Below are 18,705 nucleotides of genomic sequence, written 5' to 3'. Positions count from 1 at the left end.
AATCTCTCAACACGCCTTACCAGCAAGAGGTTTGCTCACACAAGAACTGAAATACTTTTGACATAAGAAACAGTCATCTCAAGGTAACGATGGCACAGACACTTTATTTGCTTGAGAATCCGTCAGGGCCTTTACCAACCAACCGTCCAGATTTGAAAAAAATCTGTAGACTGTAACCTTTGATAGGAGATGCCCTTGGTTCAGATCTGAATCTGGAGGAAGAATTGTGACCTGGAAACGTTTCGCTCCAATCACAAAATACAAGAAGCACTGGTGTACTTTTCTAACAAGTATATGAAAACAAGTATACTGCAGGTCTAAGTTCTCTGTGAAAACTCTTGTTTAACAACTGAGCTATAAATTGGGACACAGACATCAGAAATTAAAGGAGAGGCAATTCCTTGAGGTGGAGATAGCCCAACATCTAAGTGATGGGACAAAAGCTAGAAATACCACATAGATAAAATCTATTTAGTCAGGAAACGTACATCAAATATCTTCGATATGATAATACCTCACCAGTGTTGTCTGCTTGGTAAAGCAGATTTATTGATCGAACAGTAACCTTGACAATGGATAACCACTAGTCTGACCTGACCTTTCCTTTGCTCAAATTGTCAGCATGGTACAGCCCCAAACCATTAATATTCTTGTGTTCTCATTTCCTTAAAACAGCTTCACCTTCAGTTTGGACATCATGCACATCAAGTAATACAAAGAATACATTATTCAGACCTAACAACCATGTTGCCATTTAAAATCAAAAAGGTTACTGTAGTTAACCAGCAGGGAATAAAGAGACTTTTAGTACATGCCATTTCAAAAAGGCCCTTCTCAATTCCACATTTGTTTATAAAAAAGCTATCCCCAGTTCGAACCTCATAGTCAGAGAATATCAATATCATTAGCATCACAGAAACCAGACTCTCCAAGGCAGTGACAGAAACCTGGACACCATAGACCATCAAATATTACCAGTACAACAACTGAAGTGTATGCACGAAGACCTGAATCAATTATTGGCAGCATTTGCCTCCATTTCAGCCTTATCGTGGTTCTTATGACTGTTGCCAGAAAATATAATATTCTATGTCCCAAATGTTGTACCTCTTTCTGCATAGAAGCTGCTTTCTGAAGACCTAATGCACACATTCGTCATACAAAGTAACTAGTGCAGTTCCCAATCCTGCTCCTCCTACAAAAGATCTCTACTTGCAGCCTCACAACTTTTTTAAGCAACATAACACCATCATTCAGAATGAAAATTCCAGAATTCAATCGCTCCACCTCGATTTTTAAAAAGTCCACATGGTCAAGCGCAGGACATCACAAAATCATCACACTGGCTGTTCCTTTCATGTTGTCAAGCTTGCCATGGCATTCTAATTGCAAAATCTATTAAACTGCGCATTTCTAGAATTTCACTGCCATGGCCTATTCCACTGCACAATTCACTTGGACAGCAGTATTTACCATCACTAGTCTTAAATTAAACCCGGTTACGTTTCACATCAATGACACCAACCTGGACTTGAAAGTGCCAAACCTATTCCCCACACCCTTACGTTGTCCACTGTCATATACAATGGGTCCATCCATACATTGTTCACAGAATGCAATTCAGCAGGCCTCATTAGAGCCATTGTACACAGAAGGAAGAAATTATCAGAGAGGAGACTGCCACCATATAAAGGGTCCTTCTTGTTGGTGGAGGACTGTACCTTTTCTTTTCACCCCCTCTAAGATGCATTACAAATTATGTCTGTCGTCTGAGAGGAATCACCAAGCAATTCTCTGTAAAGTCAGTTAAATTCCAGGTCTCTGAGCAAGAGAAGGAGTCTTAAGAGTGTATTGCTAAAGTACCCTTGAACGTGATGCCTTTTCAGTCATTGCTGGAGGTAATGGTGTGGCATATTCATTGGCCTTGTAGAAGAAGTATTAGGGTAAAGATTGAGAGCTGGATGGAGGGCTCCCAATTCCAGATGCAATTGTAATGGCATCCCCCAAAGCAAGGACTTTATTAGACAGCTATCAATCCTAATGGCGAATCCCTCAACTAGTGGATTCCTTCCCCTTGTGTCAACTTTTTAGAGCCCAAGGGGCCCATTTTGACCCCAAGCCAGCTGAAAAAAATGAATCTCTGTATTAAGAGCTATCAGAAAATCAACATATTAATGCAGATGTTGCATCAAAAGGCAGAACCTCGCTTCCAGATAGCATACATCCCAGGCCTACCAGCAACCTTCAGGTCAGCCACCTCATACACTATATCCAAATTTGTCTACAACAGTGGCAAGCACAGGGTGACTTGCAAGCACCTCAAGGAGCTCAAGGAATGTCCGCCATATTACCTCCCAGGAGGAAGTCCTATTAAGAGGTCTTTCTGCATGAAAAAATGCTAGCAAAGCTTTCAGTTTATTTGAAAAAGCCATAAAACTTATTTTAAATTTCATGGCAAGCCTAAACCCCCAGGTATGGTAGAGCACCCAATCGGGTCATCAAATATTCCTGAAGAGTCGGTCAATTCAAAACGCCTACATCAACTGCTACTTGCATATAGTCAGACTATAACTCGCAACTCCCTTCTGCCACTGCCCAGTCTGGGAATATGAATGAGTCATCCAGGAATCTTGGTGGGCACTCACATACCTAGATAGTAGTTCCAGTGTATTTAAGCACTCCAGAAAATTAAAGGTTTATCTCCTCCAGAGAACTGTCCAACTTGTTCACTCCCCTGGTCACTAAAGAATGTGCTTTTGTGATATATTCATCTCCTTGGCATGTCCAACTAAACAAACATTTGAAGATTCTGGTAGATCGCAAAACACTCCAGAGATGGTAATAAATATATTCACAGTACAGAATGTGACAAAAGCAATCACTCAATGGGAAGGACGCTGACAGACGTAAAAAAAAAATTATAATCTAGACACATTTGGGGGAGGAAATACAAGGGGGTGACTAAATGCCCTATTAAGACCGTGATAAAAGGTTAACTTGAGCTCTGGATTCTGTAACTGTCCATGGGTCAAAACTGTGTAATGAATTGATTTTGGAACATTTGCACTCATACCAACTTCAAGTGGGTTGGTATTAAGGTGATTAACAGTGGAAGAAGACATTAAAATTACTTTTACCCATTTTTAGATCACATCAAAGGGGGCGATTTTCTACTTCACATCAACATTTCCTACATCTTTCAAAGTACAATAAAATTATTTATTTGCACATATATATTAATTTACTCAAAAGTAGACTCTGAAGCAATACAACTCTCATTTACCTCTATTTCACAGAGTAGCGTCTTCAGTTTTATAAGATCTTTAGTCACCATTCCATTCTAAGAAGAAAGCAACAAAACTGTATAATTCTTTTATATTTCGCAATAAAACAGGTTCTTTAATAAACACATTGATTACAAGTTCAACATTATCAATATTACAATAAGAATTGGAGTAACCCATTACAGAAAGATTATTCATAATACATTGTTAACATACTAATCTGCAGGTTAAAGAACAACGGCCTTAGGGCAAAATACACTAGGCTTTTCAGCCTTTTCATATTGTCCTTTTCTCACACTTTATTTGTTTTTGTTCACATCTAGATTCATATGCTCAATGCATCTACAACCTCTCACACAAAGCCTTCAGATCCAGGAGCTATGTACTTTACTGCTGTGAAAATGGAGACTTAACACTCTCTGGGATCTGAAACATGCAATGGCATTTAATAATCAAATAGACAATATATGATTGAGCAATCTAGTACATTAGTTTAAGAAAGTGAAATATAAATAAACGTTGTTTCTTCTTGAAGAAATAACTTGATACATTCCCTGTGACAGTCTCAAATGTTACTCATCCCACATATTTGAGTGTTAAGAGAGCATTCGGAAAATAAATGTATCCTTCCTTGCTACTACCTATTGCTATTTTCAGTTACCTTGGGATCTACAATTTCGCCTGGAACAGCCTTCCACAAAGCGGTCTAATAACAAACTACTACTTCATTAGCCAGTACAATGTAACATGTTGCTCCATATCCATTACTCCCATCCCCCCTTAATCCAAAAAGGTTGGTTGAGCTGGCCAGTATGCAATGTAAGGTGATCTTGACCCATCCCACGCATATAACAATCAATAGATTTACAATGTAGGTGATGGGGGTCATAGGAGCTAGAAACAATAAGTAATATGGATGATTTTAGTTCTGGTAAAATAGCTTTTCCAGTGTCACTCTGACCAATTTCCCTCTGTTTCAAGTTAAGGTAACCACAAGACAAAATTGTCAAGAGGACACAGCATTGCAGGGTTTGTAAATAAAAAAAATTTGATTTGCCACAGGTGGAAACGTCACTTACCTGAATCAACAGCACTTTTTTCACTAAACTAATAACACTGTAAACATTTGGGTACTCTCACTTGTTCAAGATCACGGAACACTTCAACAGACAAACATATTCTTTAACCATTTCCTAATTATTTGGAATACAACAAATTAAAAGGCCACTCAAAAACATTTTTTTTAAACTAACCAGAGCAGCATTAGATAAATTATAGAAACTCTATTCCATCATAACAATGCCTCAAAGCCTCGATGTTTTTATTTCTTACTAATTTATTTTCCACAATATCATCCTTTTTCCCATAATACCCAGAAAGTATAGGGAGATTTGGGTAGAGGTTTTGTTATTGCTGCGATTCATATTTAGTCAATGAGCTTGTGCATTCAGATAGATCACTGGTGGTTCTTTCTACTGGCTCATACACAGAAGTGTCTTATTTAGCAACACTTTTAGATGGACACATGGGTCGGTCTTTTTTTATATATATTATTTTAAAGGGTACATTTACCAAGACTTCTACTACAGAATACATAGTGTAGAGTGCCACCATTCAGACCAATGAAAAATATACTAGCTATCAATTCTATAAAGGACAACTGAGGTGAGGAGTATGCTGTACATTCTTCACTTTTTATTACAGAAGTCATGTAAAAAATACAACAAAATACTTCATTTTCTATAACACCTTGGGAAAAAGTCAAAAGTTCAACAACAAATCATTGTCTGATCAACAGTGTCCAGGATCCCTTAATAGCCCATCATTACTGTTGCTGCCTCCTATTTCTTCCTGCAACTGCACTCGAATAACAACACCTTTAATCTTGTTTAGGCACATTAGATCCTAGATGAAAAATAACATAGCGTATGAAAATCTCATATCTGTAACTTCATGACAGAGAAAGCAAAGCCAGAAAAATAAGCATCACGATTAGGCATCAAGTACGTATGACCATACTTTATAAATGGATAGAAATATACCCACCTTTACGGAATACTGTCTTATCCTAGGGTGGGTGTAGCCAAATGTAATAACTGGCGGGTTAATCCTTGCCTGCAAATCCTCAAAAGAATTGTATCTTTCCGTTACGATAGGTAGGACTTTTTTCACTCTATGTCAGGACCGGAGGCGAGGATTATGCTGGTTTAAAGTTTCTCCACAATCAACCATGCAATGCTGGGGACTGGCTTAGAGTAAAACCTCCTAAAGGTAGAATCTGAAAGCCAGTATGCTCCATTGAGAATATCTTCCAGATGAGCCCCAAGGGATAACGCTTTTGAAGCCATGGCTCATCTGACCTAGTGGGCACCGAACATTTTGATATAAATGCCGACCTCATGCAAAGAATATCAAGCTTATCTAGTGATGGCAGATAGGAGAACGCCTTATATGGCATCCTGAGGGCAATCAAAAGTTGTCTCTCATAGTGGGGGCTGATATCTGCCATCATAGTCTCATAGCGATCTATATACCTCACAAGACACAACAGTGGGGTATCTGGAAAAGAAGGGAAGTAACCACCCATGAATTACACTTTTTACATCGTGAATATGAAAAGTAACCCCCTCTGGGATAAATACTCTACCCGTTATGCCCAGTGATTTGACATCCGAAACTCATCGACATGAAAACAGGCATAACTGAGAAGCTAATTGGCTGAAAGATCCTTTCTCAAAAGATATTTTTTCGACTGTCACGACAAGGAAAGGTGAGAACTTTATTGACATTGCATAATACGGAGTACTTGGGGTCTCAACAAAGGGATAAGCGGATGCCCCACAGAAGCTTCCTCACCAAGGGATGTTCCGTCACCGGAACATCACCTACTGGTGAATAGATCGCCAACCTGAAAGTACTGATCAATCTATAAACAAGACCCTCCGATGCCAAAGAAGCAAGAAATTTCAAGATATGGACAACTTCTGCCCCCACTGGATCCCAGTGTCGTTGGCGACACCAGACTAACCATCAAGCTCATGCTGCTTTATGCAGTTTGATGGTACTGTTGGTCCATGACTTAGAGAGGAGGGACACAGCATGTCTCGAAAGCCCTGGGACCTTCCAACGTTCACTGTAATCTTCCATGCCATAAGCAATAGAAACCCTTCAACACCAGATGATGGAGTCCCCTCAGGATCCTGGAGGAGATATCGAAATAGGGGTAGAGGGATTAGAAAATCCCAAGAAAGCTCCAGTAGAACCAGATAGTAGACTTGGAATCTCCAAATCGTGGTCACCAGCACAATGTCCGCCCTCGGTCTTCGTACTTAGGCTCTAAGGAGCATTATCATCACCTAAGTAGGAAAAACTTAATACAGCTCCGGATGTCAGTCCGGAAGAAAAGCATCTATGGCTGCGGCCTCTGGGTCCAGCCGCCACCTGGGAAGTGCATTGTCAATTTGTGATGCGAAGAGGTCCACCTAAAACAGGCCATATCTGGCCTTAAGGGCCTGGAAAACCTACGGATGCAACTGCCATAGACTCGCATCCTTCAGGTGTCGGGACTGACAGTCGGCCACTTGAATGGCTGTCCCCAGGAGATGTTCTGCCGTCACAGAGAACTGATTCACAAGGCAGTACTCCCAGAAGTTTCTGGCCAGATCCAGTAGGGTCTTGGCCCAAGTACCACCTATGTAGTTTATGTAGCAGACCACCGCTACATTGACCATTTTGAGCACAACACAGCATTTCGCTTGGTCCTTAGTCCAACACCTGACTGCGAAGGGGCCTGCCAGAAGTTCGAGGTAGTTGATCTGCATGGATTTTCCGTGAGAGGACACTCTTTCTCCAGTGGAGAATTCCCCACATCTCCCCCCGCAGTCTGTGCCACTGGCATCAGTTTCTATGGCCCGTCCATTCCACTCCTCCGTGTGAGCTAGCCACCACTTTATCTTCTCCTCAGCGTCCTCTAATAATGGGACCATCTTGGATTATGCGAGTCCCCTCCAGAGATGAAAATCCCTGAGCCAAGGGAGGGAGCAATAATAAGGGGACCAGGAAAACTGGCTTGGATGGAGGATGACAGAAGTCCCAATACCCTCACTATCTGACATAGGGAAGTGGATAGTTTGGCTGCCAACCGACCCAGCTGTTTGATCTTGATCATTTTCCTTGAGGGAAGGCTAAGTGTGGCTCTAACGGAGTCCACCATGAAACCCAGAAACACCAGAGACTGAGTGGGAAAAAGTACCAACTTCAGTTGATTGATTGATAAACCTGGGAGACTCCAAAAAGGAGACTTCCAATTGAAGATGCACCAATAGATTCCAGGGGCACGGACCCATTCGGATAATAGCGTCTAAACAGATGATGAGATGAACCCCTCTAGCCCTGAGGAACTCTACCACCATGCACATTACATTGTTAAAGCACCACAAGGCAGATGATAGGCAAGATGGGAGAGTGGTGAAATTGAAAGTACTTCCCCCTCCACTGTAACTGGAGGAATCTGTGGTCGTTGGGGGTGAGGGAGGGATGTGTGGGGGTGGGGGGTGGAAATTGGGATGGTCAGATAGGCTTACTGGAGGTCGAGGCGCTACCCAACCGTTGAGTTAAAGGACGTCCCTTAGGAGATGGATACTTTCCATCTTGAAGTGACGGTAAACCAGACACTCGATTAATTTCTCCAGATTGATGACTTGTTAAGGCCTACCATCCCACTAGTCCACCACAAAAAGGCTGCTGAGAAAACCCACATGTTGAGGGGATGTCCGTACAATCACAGCTTTGTAGAGTAATTCCGCTACTGCTGTGCATATCAACTCTGTGTCTACAGCCGACAGAACCAGCGGGACGGAGAGCCTCTATTGGGTAGGAGAACCGTAGACCTCTATGTGGAAAAATCTGTACGGTTAGGCACACTCAAGCATCAGTGGTACTAGGCGCACAGTTGTGAAAGAACCCTTGCAATCTGACCCCAGGTGCTGATGAGGAAAATGGTGAACACTCACCTTGAGCAGAGCCTTGATTGCCACAGTCTCTGTGACTGCCTCTTAAAGCCAGGTATCAGGGGTGATCTCTGGTGGGATACAAGTTTCCAAATTTGGGAGCATATTGGTAATGCCGTCTTCTAGATCCATAGCCTCTGATGGGGGATGGGTGCTGTGCGCGGCCAACCGAACACCCCCTGCTATGGCCAACCCGGGTGAAAACCTAGAGTGTGAAAACGCATTTGATAGGCACCTAGCTCATGGATGAACAGATCACTGAAAAGCTCTCCTTTGGTCAATGGGGCCAACTTTGGATGTGCGAGATCCCCCAGTTTGGGTCGATCTTGATGAGTGAAGAACGGCGCCTCTGTTGAGATGAAAAAGTTTACATTCCGCAAAAAGAGAATAGACCATCAGGCCCAACCTGATAGTACATCTGGGATATTAGGGTCCCAAACACCTTGGCGTCCCGTGCGATATCCAAAATATGGGTCCATGGGCCAGATGTATCCAAGACATACTTCCCAAGGAAGGTGGCCATGCGCTCGTCAATGTCAGGGGTCAGCGCCACCTTATCGGCCAGAGATGGGTGGCGGCACTCTGCCTAAAGGCCTATGCGGATTTACTTGTCCAACGGCTTACATAGCCATCCCATATCATAGGTCGAGACTTTGTCTGCGGGGACCAATTCAGTTGAGTGGGGGTCCATTAGACTCTCAGGGTCCATCATTTCAGAGGTCCCCTAAGGGATATCGTCCATGGACGTGTCATCATTAAGGTGATGTGGCCCTGTATCCAGCTCCTTATCGGAGCCGGAGTGAGAATCGGACCTTAGTGGGGGAATGGGTGGACAAGAAAAGAAAGAGGCCCAGTTGGGTTGAAGTCCAGAGGGCCTGGGCAGTGGGGATTTGAATGCCAGAGGCTGAGCGTGGTCCACGAAGGCCCTCTTCAGTCTATCAAAAGCGTTGGGATAGATGCCTGGTGTGGGATCTCTTTTGCATTTGGTGAAGCAGTGCAGGCATCCCGGAGGTGACTGGAGCATGAGCCCAAGAGTATCTTCCCTCCCATGTAGGGGTTTAAAGAAGCGGTACTCATACTGCAGGAGATTTTGCTCCAGAGGAGCCACCGCCTGCGTAATCACTTTTAAAATAGAGGCGTCCATGACCTCGCAAAAGTGATTGTTGATATGGTGGTAAGTCATGAAGTCTTCCTTCAAATAGGTTGCCTCAAAGTCGTTCTGGATGGATGAATGTGTAAATCGGGGTCACCCACCGCAAACTGTAGGGTACTGGGATCACCAGGCAATTGTAGAGGGAACTATGATAACTGGTAGCCCAAGGGGCTGATAACAAGGTAAAAAGCACCACTTACACCCACTTGACTGAAGAGGCTAATACATACCTCGGCAGGTGTCCATTCACCTCAAAAGGCTTATCAAATTGTACAGACTCCGATGAGGGGCGTAGTGCTCCAGGCATACGGGTAGATTTAGAGAAGACAAGCATCAGGCCAACAGCGCTGTGTCAGATTTCACAATGAGATTGAAACCAGCATGCCAGCACAGCCGGGAGAACGAGAGATGCCAATCTGAGTGACGAAATTAACATGGAGGCCATAGCTGCTTCAACGGACAGGTGGCTCCTGGGAGCCATTGACATCTGCCTGCCGCTTACTAATAAGAGAATTAAACCTCACAACACTCCAGCGCCATGGTTTAACGACACACTCAAGGCAGCTAAATCCAAATGTAAATGCTACAAGCGTCTCTGGAAGAAAGACTATTCTCATATTTCTGGGGAAACCTACAAAAAGGGACTCCAGCAATACCATAGGGAGTGTGCTGCAGCTCGTGCAGCCTATGTCACCCAGACTATCTCAGCTGCATCTAACAAATCGAGGACATTATTTAACTTAGTTAAAGAATTGGCAGGATCAAAGTCTACTGCTGATCCCCCCTCTTTGAATAATGCTCAATGTGACGAACTGGCTCAGTTTTTTACAAACCAAATTGAAAGAATCTATGATGATATTTCTAAGCAGCAACCGAAAGAAACAAATAACAATACTGCCAATAATAATCAGCAAACACAATCTGCACTAACATATCACCCTCTAATTTGCTGGCCTGAGATTACTATGCAAAATCTACAAGAAATTGTTAGAAAACTAAAATCGGGCTCCCGGTAGATCCTCTCCCTGTGTCAATACTCAAAAAACTTGACACCAGGCATTTGTCATTGATCTGTAAAATCTTAAACCAGTCCCTCGTCTCTGCCACTGTCCCTATACCATGGAAACATGCTAAGGTCACACCATTGTTAAAGAAACCTACGGCTGACCCCAAAGTTCTGGGTAACTTTCGCCCGATCTCCCGGTTACCCGCATTTTCCAAACTTTTGGAAAAACACGTTCATAACCATCTGGCCCACTACTTAGAGGTAAATGACATCTTCCACTCCTCTCAGTCTGGCTTCCGACCCATTACTCAACCGAGACTAACCTTCTGGGGGTCGCAGAACATCTGTGGAGCCTAGTTGACAAGGGACTTTCTGCTGCACTGATATTATTTGATCTCAGTGCAGCATTCGATACCATCTCTCACGGTATCCTGCTCGTCTCCCTTTCTGATGTTGACATAAGGGGAACTGCTCTTGACTGGCTAACCTCTTTCTTAGATCAGCGCTCTTTCCAAATTAATTCCAACACGGGCACCTTTGGTGTCTATCAGTCCCCTTATGGTGTCCCCCAGGGCTCGGTGCTCAGCCCCCTGCTTTTTAACTTATACGTGGCCCCTCTTGCCCGTATCGCGGAAAATGAAGGCCTAACCATGTTTAGTTACGCTGACGATTCTCAAATAATCTTTTCACTGTCTAGTACAGACAAGGCCTCACCTTCGCCCCTGAAATCTGGCCTTGCTAAAATCGCAACCTGGATGCGGACCAATCTGTTAAAACTTAATGGAGAAAAAACAGAGGTTCTAATCTTTGGTTCCAGCCCTGATCTATGGAATGCCTCCCATTGGCCATCCATCATGGGCCATCTTCCCATCCCATGTGACCAAGTCCGTAACCTAGGTATAACTATCGACAAAGGACTTACGATGCAGGCTCAAGTCGGTAAACTCACTGCCATGTGTTTTATAATCCTGAGATGGCTCCGTAAGAAACGTCCTGTTCCAAACAGAAGCAGTCGCTCCCCACGCTGCTCCCCGCCCTGCCTGCCTGCAGCCTGGTATCGTAGCGCATCACCGCAAGACTGCTTGCCTGATTAATTTGCACATTATCTAAGTAGCGCTAGCTTGATTTGACTGTCCATTAATTCATCTTTAGATCGTAGCGCCAGATTGCATTGATTGTTCTTGTATTCATTTTTAGTTCGTAGCGCTAGATTGCCAAAGTGCGCTGTTACTACAGTTTCATCTGCGCTGCCTGTGGATTTTGATGTGTGCCTGATTGTGCCGGTGCCACCGCCATTTGCATCGCATTTACATCCTGTTTCGCTTTAGGCTGCCTGCCATTTTGTTGTTGTTGTTGTGCCTCCCTGCCCGGATCGCCGCCCTTCTCCCGCCTCCCAGCTAGTCCCCCCTCCCACTGATACTGTTAGACCTGCTCCCCGCTGTAGCGCTGTGACCGTCCTGTTCCAAACAGAAGCGGTCGCTCCCCACGCTGCTCCCCGCCCTGCCTGCCTGCAGCCTGGTATCATAGCGCATCACCGCAAGACTGCTTGCCTGATTAACTTGCACATTATATAAGTAGCGCTAGCTTGATTTGACTGTTCAATAATTCATCTTTAGATCGTAGCGCCAGATTGCATTGATTGTTCTAGTATTCATTTTTAGTTCGTAGCGCTAGATTGCCAAAGTGCGCTGTTACTACAGTTTCATCTGCGCTGCCTGTGGATTTTGATGTGTGCCTGATTGTGCCGGTGCCACCGCCATTTGCATCGCATTTACATCCTGTTTCGCTTTAGGCTGCCTGCCATTTTGTTGTTGTTGTTGTGCCTCCCAGCCTGGATCTCCGACCCGCTCCCGCCTCACAGCTGGTCCCCCCTCGCATCTCCCCCCTCCACTACCCTCTTATGACAGATGCATTTGCGCACAGCGTTCACGCGCAGCGGATGCGCCCCATGCGCGCCGAAGGTGCACCAAAGGTAAGCCCGTCTACGTCCGTCCGCGCCTGGACCGCGCACAGCGCCAGACCCCCTGACCCCCGCAAAACCCACTCCACCCGCATTACATACAATGCTGCGACACTCTCAGCCCTCAACCCCGGCCGACTCCCAAACTGCTACCAAGCCCCGCCAGGACACACCCATGGTCCCTTCACCTGCCACTCCTGCAAGTTCGACTGCATCAGGACCCACACCAAATCCACAAACTGCAAACAGTGCTCCGACCACAGACACTCCATTGAACTCTGGAACCTACTCGACACCACATCGCCGGACGTCGCCTTCCTTACAGAAACATGGATGAAAGCCTCATCAGCTCCCGACATCGCTATAGCCATCCCGGACGCCTACAAGATCATCCGAAAAGATCGCACCAACCAAACAGGAGGTGGCATCGCCATCGTCCATAAGAACACCATCCGCATCACGACCAGTTCCGACGATAACCTCGCTTCCGCCGAACACCTTCACTTCCAGATTCACACCGACCCCAAAACAACACTCAGAGGCACCCTCATCTACAGACCACCAGGACCCGCACACAATTCAGCGAAGACATCACTGACTTCATCAGCCCACATGCCCTCCCCTCCGAGAACTACATTCTACTGGGTGACCTCAACTTCCACCTGGAAAAGAACAACGACAGCAACACCACCACTCTCCTAGACAACCTGGCCACTCACGGACTCAAACAACTTGTTGACACCCCCACCCACCTTGCCGGACACACCCTCGACCCAATCTTCACCTCCAGCAAGCACATCTCCTTCGATCACACCACAGCTCTCCATTGGACGGACCACAGCTGCGTTCACTTCAACTACAAAAAGACCACGACCCACAACCCCCCACAAACTATTCCTCGAAGAAACTGGAACAAAATCACCACCGACCAACTCTTCACGTTGCTTCACCAAAACCCCCCTGACAAATCATCGGACCCAAACCAAGCAGCCACCAACCTCACACAATAAATCACCCACTGCGCCAACGAACTAGCACCCCTGAAAAACCATCTAATCAAACAAGGTAGCAAAAAAGCCCCCTGGTTCAACGATGACCTTAAGAAATCCAAGAAGCTCTGTCGTACTCTCGAGAAAACCTGGAGAAAAAACCCAACCACTGACAACCTAGCCACCTTCAAGAATGCCACCCGCATACACCACCAACTGATCCGATCCACCAAGAAATCAGCATTCAAGGATCAACTTGACAACAATGCCCAAAACAGTAAGGAACTATTCAACATCGTCAAAGAATTTACTAACCCCACCGCCGGCACCAACGACATCACTCCCTCCCAAGACCTCTGCGACTCTCTATCCTCATTCTTCCACAACAAAATCGCCGAAATACATAACAGCTTTGAAAACCAGTCCGAAGACCAGTCCACCCCACCCATCCCCGAACCAAAACCGGACTCTAACAACCTTTGCGCCTGGACCCCAATCACCACCGAAGACACCATCCGCCTGATGAACTCCATCCACTCAGGATCGCCAACCGACCCATGTCCCCACTAAATTTTCAACAAAGCAGACTCCATCATCGCTCCCCACCTCCGCGATGTCATCAACTCTTCCTTCAACTCCGCTACCTTCCCGGAAAGCTGGAAACAAGCCGAACTCAGCGCCCTTCTGAAAAAACCCACAGCAAACCCCACCGAACTTAAGAACTACCACCCCATCTCGCTCTTCCCATTCCCCGCCAAAGTCATTGAGAAAGCCGTCAATAGTCAGCTCGCCGCCTTCCTCGAATCCAACAAATCCCTCGACCCCTCACAGTCCGGCTTCCGAGCCAAACACAGCACCGAAACCGCCCTCATCGCAGCAACAGACTACATTCAAACCCTGCTGGACAATGGAGAAACAGCTGCCCTCATCCTACTTGACCTTTCCGCAGCCTTCGACACAGTCTGTCATAGCACCCTCATTTAACACCTCAGCAACATCGGAATACAAGGGAAAGCATTGGACTGGATCATCTCGTTCCTCGCCGGAAGAACACAGATTCCGCCTCCCCCCTTTTAGATCTGAAGCCACCGAAGTCATCAGCGATGTACCACAAGGATCATCACTCAGCCCAACCCTCTTCAACGTATACATGAGCCCCCTCGCATCCATCGCGCGCCAACACAACCTCAACATCATCTCCTACGCAGACGACACCCAGCTGATCGTCTCCCTCACCAAAGACCCAAACACCGACAAAACCAATTTACACGAAGGAATGAAAGAAGTAGCCGAGTGGATGAAGAACAGCCGTCTAAAACTAAACTCGGACAAAACGGAAGTCCTCATCTTAGGATCATCTCCCTCTGCCTGGGACGACTCATGGTGGCCACCGTCCCTGGGAACCGCACCCATACCTACGGACCACGCACGTAACCTGGGCTTCATCCTGGACTCCTCCCTCTCGATGACCAGACAAGTCAACGCAGTCTCATCATCATGCTTCAACATCCTACGCATGCTCAAAAAAATCTTCCGCTGGATCCCCACCGAAACAAGAAAGATGGTCACCCACGCACTGGTCACAAGCCGACTGGATTACGGAAACACCCTTTACGCCGGAACCACAACCAAACTACAGAAAAAACTCCAACGCATCCAAAACGCCTCAGCCAGACTCATTTTGGACATCCCCTGGCAAGCTCACATTTCCGACCACCTGAAAGACCTCCATTGGCTCCCTGTCAACAAGAGAATAACGTTCTGTCTCCTCACCCATGCACAAAAAGCCCTCTACGACCTAGGACCCGAATGCCTCAACACGCGACTTTCCTTCTACACCCCCTCCCGCCAAGTACGATCGTCCAATCAAGCCCTCGCCGCAATTCCGCGCATCCACAAATCCACCATGGGGGGAAGATCCTTCTCCTAATTAGCGGCCAAAACCTGGAATTCCCTCCCCCACCCAACTCCGCCTCACACAGAACCACCTCTCCTTCAGAAAGCAACTAAAAACTTGGATATTCGATAAGTAAAGCACCTCCCTCAAGCGCCTTGAGACCCTCTGGGTGAGTAGTGCGCTATACAAATTCTGGAACTTGAACTAAGATAATATGGATGCTCCCGGAAGACACCAAGAAATCTGAAGTCAATGCCCTAATCACCTCAAGGCTTGACTACGGGAATGTCCTTTACCTAGGGGCAACCCAAGCTGTAATGAAACGACTGCAGCATGTACAATATGCTGCGGCCCGTCTGTTGCGCAAGTGCCACAGAAGAGAACACATGTCGGAACACCTAAAAATTTTGCATTGGCTTAAAATTGAGAGCAGAGTGAAATTTAAGAATCCCTGCTTTATGCATAAGATCAAATTTGGTTCTGCTCCAAGATACCTAAAATCCCTGGTTCATGCCTATCTTCCCACTCGGCATCTTAGATCCTTTTCCCAGGGCCTCTTTAGTGTGCCAAAAGTCCGGCTTTCCAGAATGGGAGGCAGGTCTTTTTCCTACTTAGGTCCGAAGTTATGGAATTCCCTCCCCCTAAAAATGTGCACTGAAACCAATCTCGTCACTTTCCGTAGATCCCTGAAAACCTGGCTGTTCAACCAGTAGACCTGGCCTGGCTATCATCTCCCTCCCTTCCTTTCCCGCACTCAATCTTTCTACCAGTGCCGGGAAACCCTTTTTGGGTAGCTGTAGCGCTTTACAAATTAAATAAATAAAAATAATAATAAATAAATAAAAAATCGCGCTTAACCCCTTGTATGCTGATGACGAACCGCAGCCGTCATGCACTACGGTGCTCGTGTGCTGATGACGGCTGGGGTTCGTCATGGCCCGCCCCTGTTCTTCTGTTTACCGCACAGCGGCGGAAACGGGCCAGCAGCGAAGGGGTTAATATGCGGTGCCCTTTAATGGTCGGTGGACCACACCTCAAAAGCCCCAGATGCCGCAGCATGTCTTGTGACTGACAGCAGCCGCAGAAAGCGATAAGTGTTCCCGCGACCACACTGAAATGCAAATTAAGATTTCAATTGTTATCAAAACAAAGGCTCAAACCAAATGCCCAAAATGATGTCACATATAACAAACCAATAGCGAAACAATGGGCAAGAGCCTTGAGGCACTTATCTCGGCTACTGGAGCTGCGAAGAAAAGGGAGGTGGACATATCAACGAAGGAGTATTAAGGGGTCCTGGACACTGCTGACTGGACATGGATTTGTTGTTGAACTGTAGACTTTTTTCCCACGGTGTTATGGGAAATTAAGTCTTTTGTTGTTTCTTTACATGGCTGCTGTAAATAAAAGTGAAGAAAGCACAGGATAATCCTCGCCTCCAGTCCAGACATAGAATCACTATGACACATGCTGTGGTTCAAATTCTGACTATGTAAGGCTTTTCTTCCCAACTTCTTAGCAATACCTACTTTGAATACAGAGTGAAGGATACCATTTGCTTCCAGACTTTTCGATAGACTTTTTTAGCCTAAGAGGGTGAAGGGAAAGTCTTACAGATCCATCGACTGGTTCTTAGCTGGGCTACTCTTTCCATGTTTTTTGCATACAAATATAGTAGTGGGAGAGTAGGGTCTGCAATCCTATGATCACCCCAGATTTTTGCTTTTTGCTTCACTGGTTTAGGACTTTACCTGGCTGTGGGCCTGCTAATCAGACCCACAGCCTAGCTGTTCTCTCTCTAAATTGACATGTGTACCTTAGGTGCATTTACCAATTGGTACTGGGCCACCTTATCAGACCCTGTACCCAGGGCATAGGTGTACCCAGGGCCTACCAGGGGCTGCAGCATGTATTATGCCACCCCTGGCTGGCCATCTAAATCTGACACAACTGGCTGCATGACAGCTGGGGCAAGGTGGTCTAATCAACCTTTGCTTTAGATATAGTATACCTATATCTAACCCTAAAATAGACACATGTATTCCTATCAGTCACTCCTATGGCAGGCCTTAACAATCCTGAAGGCAGAGTGCTTGGAATTATGTGAGATGGTGCTCTGGCATGAGCTGAGCCCGTCTGCAGCTTGCGGAACCAAGTCCTAATAGCTGTTCCATGATAACGCGTACCATATACTCTTAAGTGCATTATAATCCTCGCGGTTATTTGCTATCTTTGGTATCGCTTTATCAAAGCATGTCGAGTAAGGTGTCATACGAATTGGAATACTAACCCCTCGCCAATTCTGGCGACGGGGTTAGCATTCCACCCTTCTAGAGGGACACGACATGTATGTAACTGTGAACCCCGGTTAAAGTTAACTCGAGCCTCAGCATCACAAAATGGATGCTGCCACCACAGACACAAGTCTGACCTCCTGCTGCTGGGAGTCCTTCCAGCGAGGAGAGCTTGGACAAAGGGTTTCCTGTCAGGGGCGGTGCTAGCACCATCCCAGACAGGGTTTTGTGTATCCTGGGTAGGCAGGGCTAAATAGGAAGGTGACTGCAAGTGGCACCCCGGTGCTCACTATGCATCTGCTGGCTTGAACCAGTTCCAGGGGCACACCAGCCCCTGAGCTGGGGAAAGTCCGGACAAGGGGAGAGGGGTGTAACCACCCCCCTTCCTGGTCCCACCCATGGGCAGGACCTAGTCGCGTACCAGCCCCTTTCTTTAGAATAAAGGTAGGAGCGGGGACCCTTCCAAACTAGATCATCTTTGAATCCTGAAACTACTTTCTACGAAAGGAACTCAAGACTTCTTCTCAAGATTTCTCCTTTGTGACTAAGGAGTAGTCACCCTGCAGCAGCAGGCACCAACTAAGTATCTTGCGGTTTGCTGCACGTCCTTCCTCCGGAACCAGACCGACCAGCACGACGAGACCCGGACTCCCTGCCCTCTCTGACCTCTACCTGCCTCTACAGCACAGCTGAGAACCGTGGGTGCGACGAGACCAGAGGAACCGGTGACCATCAGAACCAGCACGACACTGATCCAGCACGACCGCCGAGGGACCCTCGAGTGGGTGCACTGGGGTAAGAGAAGCCCTAAGCAGCACGAGCACCGAAGACCAGCCCCCCAGCATCCACCAGATCTGCGTGGTGCCCTTTTCCTTCTGTGTCGCTTGCCACGTTGTCCGGTCACTTGCCCGTTGGCTAGTGACCCTCCAGACGACGTCCTACGTTTGTTTCACCGCTGGTCTAGCTCCTCTAGACTAGCGCTCGCTCCCCTCCAACAGAGGAGCATCCCGGACCCTCCTGGTCCACTCCAGACGCCATTTTGAGTCCACCGCGTGGGCTTGCATTTGCCAAGAGTTGTTGCCCCAATCCTGGGTCCAGCATCGCCGACAGCAG

At 46.4% G+C, this 18,705-nt stretch overlaps 1 protein-coding gene across 2 annotated transcripts in view; it reads right to left on the bottom strand.

Moving 5' to 3' along the window:
* The window catches only part of HELZ (helicase with zinc finger), a 1,742,088-nt gene that overhangs the window by 1,413,969 nt on the left and 309,414 nt on the right, over window positions 1-18,705 (bottom strand). For both annotated transcript variants that reach the window (XM_086930935.1, XM_086930936.1), the window contains exon 6: window positions 3,284-3,340. In XM_086930935.1, coding sequence (XP_086787061.1) covers window positions 3,284-3,340 — 57 coding nt within the window. The remainder of the gene's footprint in view (window positions 1-3,283; window positions 3,341-18,705) is intronic.

This window comes from Lissotriton vulgaris, chromosome 7 (assembly GCF_964263255.1).
Source record: "Lissotriton vulgaris chromosome 7, aLisVul1.2, whole genome shotgun sequence".
NCBI classification, from domain to species: domain Eukaryota; kingdom Metazoa; phylum Chordata; class Amphibia; order Caudata; family Salamandridae; genus Lissotriton; species Lissotriton vulgaris.
This window is presented reverse-complemented; position numbering and strand designations above follow the sequence as displayed.